A 10,873-nucleotide genomic window follows, 5' to 3' on the forward strand; every position below is an offset into this window, starting at 1 on the left:
GGGGCAGGTTTGCAGTGGGTGTGGGTGTTTTGTTTTGTTTTTTTTTAAGGATTAGCTCCTGAAATGTTACTGCTCAGAGTAATATGGGTTGAAGTCACTTTCTGGATAACTTTTCCCTTCTTTAAATTTATCAGAAGGCTAAAGAAAAATCAGTGGTGTAAGGAATGCATTTCTTGCAAGTTTTTCCCATATTTATATTTAAAAACCCATAAAACTCTTTCCTGGTTCTTAAAGATGAAGAGAGGCCTGATTAGCACTCCTCCTTCAGACATGCTACCAACATCAGAAGGTGGAAAGTCAAATGCCTGGCTGCGGCAAAAAAATGCTGGAATATATGTGCGGCCAAGACTGTTCTCACCGTATGTGGAGGAGGCTAAGGTAAGAATCATTAACAACAAATTGGAGTCATCAGGGGGTTCTGTAAACAGGGAAAGATTTTGCTATGTTTTGTCTCTCTTTGCATGTACTGGCCTAAAATACTAACATTTTCAATTTAACAAGACTTACAAGATTGATCATCAGGCTCAAGTCTCTAGAACTGGTCAGAAAAATTTCAACAAAATTTTTTTTTGTCGAAATTGAAATGTTTGCGAGACAGATCTTGATGAAATTCCACCGGAAACAAAGCAGCGTTCTGAGGGAAACCTCCCTGGTTTCCAGCCAGTTTGCCGGCCCAGCTCCTCGGCAGCCCTCCTGGCAGGCGGATGGCAAGGTGAGAGCCTGAGAGTCCCAGTTTGCAGCTAGTCAGCAACCTTGGTACCAGGTCTTTCAGGCTCCCCAGCTCCCACCAGAGCTGGGTGGAGAACTACTATTCCACTCGGCAGAGGACTCTGATATTTCGTCGTGTTGTTTGAATCGGAACACATGTAAAATTCTATCCTCCGCAAAATGGAATAAATATCTTGTGTCCAACGTGACTGAAGTCCTTTGTGTCCCACTCAGGCAGCAGCTTCCCTATTTAATATTTTGCATGAGAATTGTCAAACTGAAGATCTTGTAGCATCTGGTGGTGACATTTGACAGAATGGAGATGGCTCTGTGTGGGGCAGAAATATGCCATATTCTGTTTGACATAATAGGAGCCTTGTAGGTTGCTAAGTAATGCCACCTCTTAAAGCAGCTCTGACTTAAGTGAAGAGCTCGTGAGTCCCAGAAGTGCAGGTGACTACAGAAAAAGAGGATTAGGTGAAGCTGACATCCACATCACCTACAAACTCTGACCGCTACTCTGGTGAATTCAGAGCTTTTGCCCTGTGCCTAAGAAAGAAAGTATTTCCTGAGGGCGTGAGCTGTTGTTGACATCCTCTTTGAAGGGAAGGGAGAAATAAAACTACTTTGCATTTTCGAGCCCAAAGCTTGGAGAGCACCAGGTGGCACTAAAGCAGCAAAGGAAGACTAGCCAGTTAAAATTTTGTCTATCTCAGATTGTTAAAACTAACAAATGTGCTAAAGAACATGTGATTAAAAACTTTGACTCTCTTAGTTTTCAGGTATACAGTATAGGAATGCTTTAGCTTTGGTGCCATCTTAAAGAAAAGTACATTCTAAATTTTTTTCCTGTGTCAGGAATCCTACTTGTTCTATTAGTTTCATATTATGCTCTTAATATTTTTGAAAGCATCATTAGCTGTTTAACCTTTGAGGGAGGTCATTCATGCCTATTTTCTGGTACACTATACTCCTATTCATAGTTTCATGACTGTGAAATGCAAAACTTGCAGATGAGTGATTTCTGATTTTTAGTTTTTACTTCCCTCTTAGCTTCCTTTTTAAATAAATCCATTTAACATTAAATGAGAATCTCAAAAGAGTATGCATAAATCCCTTTCTATCCTTTAACACATCTGAGGGAAACGTTTCGCTTTCAGACTAGAGCCTTCTACTCAGTGGCCCAGAGAGCTGAGACCTCTAGGCAGTAACTGTCTGAGTCAGAGTTCAGAGGGTCTAGCCTCAGGAAGGTTTCTTCTAATCTGACAGGTACAAAATAAACAAAGCAACCTTCCCAGTCTTTATTCACCTGCTTGCTCTTAGCTCTGAAACTCAACTCTGGCCATGACTGGAAAATGGGATAGAAAATGCTGTGGAAAAGCCAGATACTATCTGGGACCTGGAAAAGTTATAGTTTAGACATTGCTGGGCTTGTGGCCTCGGGACTGTGTTTGCAGCAGGTCCCGGTGGGTATGTGTGTGCAGTGCCTTCATGAGGGCTCTAATGGCTGTCGTTGCAGTCAGTACTGGATGAGATGATGGTGGAACAAACCGATCTTGTTCGTTTGCGGATGGTCCGAATGTCCAATGTGCCCGACACTCTTTACATGGTAAACAACGCGGTGCCACAGTGCTGTCATATGATTACCCACCAGCAAGTTAGCACTAACCAGTCCAGTCCTCCTTCAGTTATAGCCAATGAGATCCCAGGTAAGGCTGCTACATCACTTGCAGTGCTGATTTTCTCGTGTGAATGGATGGGGGCTTGGGATGGGGGAAGGTGAATGTGAATTACTGAATGTTATGGTTTCCTCAGAGTAGTACTGCACCATTTTGGGCTTTTTCTCACCCAGCGGTAATCTCTCTTGCTTTGGTCTACTCTGAAGACAAACTATTTTTGGATGGCATAGTAAGTAGTTAAAAAATAAGCTACTGGAGGGGGTAGTATTTTAACCTGCTCCAGCTGAGCAATTTGAAAAACCTTGGACTGGTTAAACTTATTGTAGAACACCTGGGGGAACCTGTCTGTCTCTTGGCAGAGTGGTTCTCAGTTTTCTACACCAGTTGTCCAAGATGGGTAAAAATCCAGAAGGCTGGAAAATGGCAAAATTCTGATTGCTTTTAAAAAGAAAGAACAGGGGAGCGTAATGTGTAAGGTAGGCATCTTAACTAAATTTGCCAGAAAAATATTTGAAGGATGTACTTTTTTCCAGTTTACCAAATCCACTTTAGCTTTTAAGTCAAAGCAACCTTATTCCTTGTGTGGCAGAGTAAGTTTCTATCAGTGGAAGTAGATTGGGCCTCCATTGACTTCAGGATACTTGGTACGACATTCCCCATGATCAAGCCAGCAAAATCTATATAAATGTATATATATAAATAAAACTACTGTAATATTTTTTGTAACTTATGCATTTGAACATTTGGTGTCAAACTGGAAGAATGTATCTGGTGTGATTCTCAAAGCATCTTGCTCTTCCCACCTTTCCTGTTAATACTCCATGCGCATAGAGAATACACTGGCAGAACTTCCAGCTGATGGCAAGGCAGCTGGAATGTTTTGGAGAGTCAGTGGATGTTTTGGAGGGCTAAATGACCAAGATTAGACTTAAATTCAGTGAAGACAATGGGAAAACATTGTGCTTATGTAAGTGTAGCCAGCTGTGTGCATACAGGATGGCTGAGGGAAGCTCTGTGGAGAAAAGCCTGGAAGTCAACATCGTGGAATTCCACAAAGATCAACCGTCATGCTAAAATACAAACCTGAATGTGCCACGAGACACGTAAAGTAATTTGGTCTCTGATGGAGCATGGTGTTTAAATGGCCGCAGTGTGTCTGGTCGAGGATTTGTCTGTCTAGTCTAGTATCCTTATTCCAGCAGTCACCAGAAGTGAGTGCCTAAGGAAAGTGTAGTAGAAAAAGCACATAAAAAAATTCCCTGTAAAATTCTGTGCACTTTACAACCATTTGTAGCTCAGATGTCCTATGATGGATGATGTTTCTGATGTTGTGTAGTTAGTAATTTTAAAAACATTTTTAATCCAGAGCTTATGCAGTCTTTTCGTTAAACTTGCATCAACTTTTAGCATCCATTTTTAGATCAAAGCATCACATTTCAGTAGATATGGATTATTTTGGAGCCCATAGAAAAGCAACAAAGGTGACATGCCACCAAGAAGACAGTTGTCTTCCTCCTTTCACCACTCTCTATTCCACATTTTGTAAGCTCTTTGTGTATCAGTTAAGTCTCCCTTCAGTCAACTATACTGGAAGGAAACAGATAAACTTTTCTTACAGGTGGCAGAGCCAGGACAAAAATAATAGGTTTAAATTGCTGCAAGAGAATTTAAGTTGAGATGTTAGGAAGATTTGAAACACTGTCTAGTTAAACACTGCAGTAAGTTTTCTAGGAAGGCTTGTGTAAGGGTTTTGATCTATTTGTTTCTTGTGATTTGAGAATAGACTTGATAAAGCCTAAAAGGAGCTTCTGGAAACTTACGTAATTTGATAAAAGGTACTAATTGCTTGTTCAGGTACTTAAATTGTGGCATCTCAGCAACACATTACCGTTCTCAGACTTTTTTCTCCTCTGCAGAAAAGCATAAATATGTTCACCATGAATTGAATGTAATTATTTCATCATCTGATGTGACTTTGGCAACACTTTGCTTGATCTCGTCTTCCAAAGATGAGAACGGAATCAGGTTCTTTAAGGTCTCCAATGTTCTGCAAAAGCTTGTGAGTTCTGAGAAAATCTGGCTCTGCTGGTGATCATGAGACATCTTGACTAATATGAAACTCTACTCCAGCTTGATTCTGTACAGTTTAATAGATAGGAATTATTGCCAGCCCTTTGCTTGGAGCGTGGATATGAGCTCTGAGCATGGCCAGTGGTTGGAGCATATGTACTGTGTCCTGGTAACTGCCTTATTTTCTTAGTTCTGTAATTAATCAAAATAATTGATTGTTTTGCCAATACCTTCTGCTAGGGAGTGCAGATGAAGACCAGTTAATTTGAGGAGATTCAGGCATGTACCAAACCTATAATTTGTAAAGGAATCCACCCCAAAGCATAGACAGAGCACAGGCAGGGCTAGGCGGCATTGCTTCTGTGTCCCTCAGGCCAGGCTCTTAGAACAGGATGATCTTCAGAGCTTAGGTGTTCGCCATCTGTCACTTGTGCCTTCCTCGTACCCACTGCTCGTGGACTATATTTGCATAAATGCTATTGGCAGCATGTCTTAGTGCTCTTTTTGCAAGATTATCCTGAAATTATATGTTCGATCTCTGCTGAAGTCCGTTCTACTTTGAGGCTAGATTCTGTGGGTGATTGGGTTTTCTTAAGTATTTTCCAGTTTTGGTTTAAGTTGGAAATCCTGCAGCTGTCTTGAGAGAATTGAATTCTTTATGTATGTAATCTCTTCTCCATATGTTTCACATGAATAATAGTAGAAAGAAAAAAAAACAAACCTGGGTTTGAGAAGATGGCACTTTATAATTAAAAACTTACATAATTTCTACGTCTATTAGTTGTTTCACTGTTAGCAAAATGCTGATTGTAGCTAAACATCTGGCTGCTAAACCAGGATTTTTCAGAACAATTGAAGTGTGTGAAGGGTAGTGTGCAAGACTTATTTCCAAGTCTTAAAGCCTGAATAGAATTGATTTTTTTTAAAAGAGTTTTTATTTTTTCTTCCTAGTTAAGGAACTTTGGGGGGTGGGGTGTATATTTTGCTTTGCTTACGCTTATCCTCCATGTACCAATGTAAACTTTGTGAAATTACACAACTGGTCGCAATTGCATGGTATTGGGTTTTCTCCTTCTCTGTAATGCAAATGTCTTTTTACACTGTTCTTTCCGTCTGATCCATTTAATTTTTATGAGCTTTCATTAAGGACATCTGGTCATGGTAATATATAATGCTTTGTAAAGCTGGTGAAGGATCAGATGCCAGAACTTATGTATTTGGAGATCTGGATTTGTTTTCTCTTATGATATGCATATTTTTCTGAGGACAGAAAGACCACAGAGAAATACCATCCATCATCAAAGAGCAGCAAAAAGTGGCCTGAGAAAGTTTTTGCAACAGTATAAATTCCCCAAACCTTTTGGGAAGTGGGGGGTTTTTTTGAGTTATTTCAGTATGGCTGCCTAAACCAACATAATTTTAACAGTTTTTTGTTGGCTTACAGTTTGGGTAACTTGTTTAGAATGCTTTTTCTTTAGTTACATACTGGTATTACGGTCTTGTGATTTCAGAATTCCACTAGAAGTATGAAGTCTATGCCAAAAAAATCAGCGCATTCTTGGCCTGTAGAATTCATGAGGGAACACTCAGTTGGTGTTTAAGACATCCTGCCCCCACCTCAAATCATTAAATTCCTGCATCATAAGGGGTGTACAAACACAACTGTATTCGTGGCTCATTCTAGCAGAAGCTGGGAAAATGGTGTATGTCTTTGCCATTAGTATGATATGTATGTTATCCCATGTGGCTTAATAACGCTCCAAAGAACACGTGTAGGTCAAATTGTTCTTGGCAGAATGCTTCTTTTTAAAAACGAAAGCCAAGTCAGCCTGATGTTGGATTTTTCCTTCAGAATGAAATCTAACCACTACGATCAAGCTTACTGTCTCACAGTTGAAAAAGTAATCTCTGTTTTCCCTGTTCCGTTCTCCACTCTCCCTCCAGTTCCCAATCTCCTCGTTGTAAAAGAGATGATCAAACGGCTGCAGGAGCTGCGTCACACTGAGCAGGTGCAGAGAGCGTACGCTCTTAACTGTGGAGAAGGCGCCACAGTCAGTTACGAGATTCAGATTCGTGTGCTGCGGGAATTCGGACTGTCTGATGCTGCTGCTGAACTTCTGCAGGTACGAACAACTGCTGTAGAAGACCACAAATACTTTGATTCTGTTCTGCTTGTGAATTGACTTAGATGTGTGATCTGCAGTAAGAGAACTCCTTTGTGTGAGCACGTGCGGGTGCAGAAATACTTTACAAAGCCTGCACAACTTTAGAACTGTCCAGATGCAACTTAGAGTGAGACTGTTGCATTTGTGTGTGATTTTATCAATGGGTAAGTGAAATGTATAAATGCTTTTCTCAAGAGCTCCTACTGCCACAGATTTTGGGGATAAAAAAAATGTGTAGAAGAGGCTGTTGATGAGAAGAGTCAAATCATACTCTAGATTTGTAGTTATGGTTTATTCTTGAATCAGAGGAGAAAAATACAGTAGATTGGCATCGTACATATGAAGTCTAGGAAACTGGAAATCTCATTTCTGTTTGTACACTGCTGCTAAAGCAAATGCATATTTTGGTCAATTTACTCACACAGTGTAGCTGATGCTTCTTGTCTTGGTTTTAAAAAAAATTCTTTATGGTAGCTGTAATCATGCCAAGTTTCAGTGAGATGTTGGGTGGCACAACTAGCCTGTTACAGTACTAGCAGATTTCTAGTTCCAATGCGTGTTAGTTTAGGAGCCTTTTCTAGATGACTTCCTGCTCTGTTTTGTTAAATGCTGGGCTTTTTCCTTTCCAGAATCCTCACAAATTCTTTCCTGATGAGCGATTTGGGGACGAAAGCCCACTCCTGACAATGAGGCAGTCTGGACGATGTCGCGTTAACAGCACTCCCACTGCAGAAACCATGTTTACAGAACTGGAATCTTTTGTGGCCTTCCATCCACCATTGCCCCCTCCTCCACCTCCATACCACCCACCAGCAACTCCTATTCATAACCAGTTCAAAATGGGCTGGAAACAAAGGGTGCCAAGTCAACATCCCTCCCGTTCCTTTTCTTATCCGTGCAATCACTCACTATTCCACTCCCGAACCGCTCCCAAAGCTGCACCGCCTGTCTACTTGCCCAGTGTTAAAGCAGCACCTCCTGACTGCACTAACACTGCAGGTCTGGGGAGACAAACGGTGGCTGCAGCAGCGGCAGTGATGGCAGCAGAGAAGCAAGTAGTAAGTACCACAATTTCTCTTTCCTATCTTTGGCCACTCAAAGTAGCTTATAGAGAGGAGCTGCAGAGAACTGTTACGATGAAGCAACTTGTCTTTGTTAAATAAAAGAGCATCTTTGTTGTTTAGAGGAGTTTGCTACCAAACTGGCTGTCAGCATTCTTTGTCCCAAAGGCACGCCCTAATGCCCAGGAGAATGATCATTCTAGGGGCAGGAGCATTTTAGAGGGGCAGGTGGGATTCACGAATCTTCTAAAATAATGTAGTTTTCTCTGTATTCAAAGCGTAAGTCAGCTGAAGTAGTGACTGATGCTGTAATTCATGGGTGATATTTTGATGTGATTATGATTTGGCTGTTCACGGTAAGTAGTCCTGAAGGGACCAGGTAGTAAAGGGAACCCGTGAAGAATGTGAAGGCTTTACAGCTGTGAAAAAGATTTTAAAATGAATAGGCAAGCAGAAATTGAGAACTGCAAATACAAAAGGGTTCATTACAGCACTTAAAGGCAATACTTGTAGCTGCTGAACTATACCATGATGCAGTGAAAAGAATGAACTATAACTTACTGGCCAAAGACAACTTTGAAGTATATGAAATGCTCAGTGATGAATTTGGTAGTTTACTTCTGCAGTGAAAAACACAACTGTGCACTGAAACAGTTTAGTACTGAAAACCTGCTTTTACAGATCCTGTGTTTGATCTGGAGTTCTGAATGGAAACAGGGATTTATTTTTTTTTCCCTTTAGCAATTGTCCTAAATATATTGCTCTCCTTTTTTAGGTTAAATGTTTAACTGTAAACTAGAATTGTTTGCCACTATTTGTTCAAGTGTGGGTCCCTCTTGATCAATACCAACTTCACTAAAGAAACCATCTAGTGACCTTTCTCACATCAGGAATGTTTCTGCTAGTATGTTTTTATAAAAATGCAGGGAGAAGTATAGACTTAATGTGGGTAATAATTTTGTTCTGTATTTCTGCAGTTTGTGAGTTGCTAATAATCAGTGATTGCTAAAATTGCTCTCATTAGAAATGGTAAACACAAGTAGAAATTTTAACTCTTCTGTCTGGAAGACTGTAATAGGCTTGTCTCCTTGCAGGATTGCTTATAGGTGTAGGTGAGAAGGATACCATGCAACAGCTCCTGTGCACTTTGTGCATCTGCTGGGTGCTGTAACCAGTGCCCCAGCCCCCAAGCCTCGAGGCTCTTGTGCCAGCACGCGTGTGCCTGCGGTTAACTAACTTCAAAATATGGAATGCAAGCAGAAGGGTTGCATCTGTAGTGACAAAATACATGTTTCATGGCTTCCCTGACTGGAACTCTGTGCTGTGACAAACCATTTGTTACGGTCTGCACCTAGTACCTTGTTTAGTTTGAGAATTGCAGGTGGCTTAAAGCAGGCTTGACATTGGAGGGTTTAACAGTACGTTGTCGTTTACTACATATTCAAGGTGAGATGTGTTTAAGAGGGGGCTGTTACTGTGGCATCACAGCTGCATGAGGGAAAGAAGTTGTCTCAAGCTAGCAGGAACGTGAAGGTTGGAGGATACCTGTTGTCTTTTAGAGTGTAAGAAGCTTGCAGGCTGAGGTTGGTCTAGGCAGAGGTAGATGAGGAAAATGCCATTTCGAGTTACAGAAACTGTCCTAAATACAGTTTGTGTTTAGCTTTTGCTTTGTTTCCATGGACCATTTTTTTTCTTTTCCAGTGTACTCAGCCCTTGCTAAATGAACTGATGCCAGATATCGCAATGGGTGTGTCAGCAATGTCTTTAAAAGACAGAAGGTTACCAGAGCTCACGGTTGACACAGAATTAAGCCAGACGGTTACAGAGGTAGGGCCTGGTCCACCGCAGCAAATTTCATGTGTTCAGAACAGACACGTGCCGGCTTCTCGAAAGAAACATGCAATAGAGCAAAAAATAGATGCTCGAGAAAATCAGCAGGCATATCCTGACTTCTATGACTTCTCTAATGCTGCATGCAGACCCTCTACTCCAGCACCCAACAGGCACAGCCCTTCGCCTTCACAAGGCATATATTTTGGCCCATATCCTGACTTCTATGACTGCTCTAATGCTGCATGCAGACCCTCTACTCCAGCACCCAACAGGCACAGCCCTTCGCCTTCACAAGGCATATATTTTGGCCCAGATTTGTATAGCCACAATAAGGCATCACCGAATGGCTTAAAGTCAGGCTATCTACCTTCCCAGCTTTCTCCTAAAAAGCCAGAGGATTCTAGGAGAGAATACCTGCTCTCCCAAGATGGGCATCAACACAGACAAAAGAATGAGCCAATACACCTTGATGTCTTAGAACAACCTCCCCAGCGACTGGACTTGGCATTGGCTACCCAGGAAAGTGCTAGTAATGGCCCGGTTCACATCAGGGGAAGAACAAAAATGGAAACAGATTTAACCTATGGGCTAACCTCCAACAGACCTTCGCTCTCTGCGTACACCTCTGAAATGCAAGAAGAGAGACCCAGCAGGAGGTTGGTGGATGATGAGCCATTGGAACATGGAGCACAGAGAAACGCGGATTTAGAAAGGGAAGATGCAGTAAGCAGAGGAAGGAGGTCTCCAAACAAACCGGACTTTCTGTACAAAAAGTCCGCCCTATGAAAGCAGCCTCCACAATTTCTCTGTGCCTAAGAGTTGTAAACATCCCGTTCTTTGCAACTTTTGGCCTGACTTCTGTCAGACAAATGCATTCATGCCAGCAGATAAATTCAGCTTCTCTCACTTCTTCTGTACATACACTGCTTTATTAGAGACAGCATGTTATCAGTTTGTTTTTAATGCTGCTTCTGGGTTTATTTTGTGGGATTTTTTTTTTTTGAGCAAATTAATTAAGCCTTTTTAAAAAAAAAAAAGCTGGTACCTTTTTTCTACAACCTGGTAGCCTTTTGCACCTGTACATCTATTTTAGTGTATTAGTTTTGTACTAATATGTTAAGCTTTATTGTCACATTTAAAGGACTGTATTTTCATACTTTTGCATTTTCTCTTTCACCTGCCAATTCCCTCTGTGCATTGGGTTGCACATTATGAGATGTATTTTCTTATGAGATAGTAACAATGTGTTTATTTTTTAATTATAGGAATTCCAAAGAACAGCACATCACAGTACTAAATTTTTGATTACGTTTTTGTTTGTTTAGATCTGAAATCTTCCTGATTTTTACGACTACAG

The 10,873-nt window shown here is 41.1% G+C and overlaps 1 protein-coding gene across 1 annotated transcript; it reads left to right on the plus strand.

The window, feature by feature from the left end:
* Positions 1–234: 234 nt before the first annotated feature.
* Positions 235–10,302, plus strand: LOC104501838 (BTB/POZ domain-containing protein 7-like; the record flags this gene model as incomplete). The annotated part of the gene is made up of 7 exons (XM_010145719.1): positions 235–378; positions 599–712; positions 2,228–2,417; positions 6,402–6,580; positions 7,252–7,680; positions 9,385–9,686; positions 9,789–10,302. Coding segments are annotated over 7 exons (1,872 nt in total), but the record flags the coding sequence as incomplete, so codon positions are not given.
* Positions 10,303–10,873: the final 571 nt, after the last annotated feature.

Source organism: Buceros rhinoceros, unplaced genomic scaffold (assembly GCF_000710305.1).
Source record: "Buceros rhinoceros silvestris isolate BGI_N320 unplaced genomic scaffold, ASM71030v1 scaffold10011, whole genome shotgun sequence".
NCBI classification, from domain to species: domain Eukaryota; kingdom Metazoa; phylum Chordata; class Aves; order Bucerotiformes; family Bucerotidae; genus Buceros; species Buceros rhinoceros.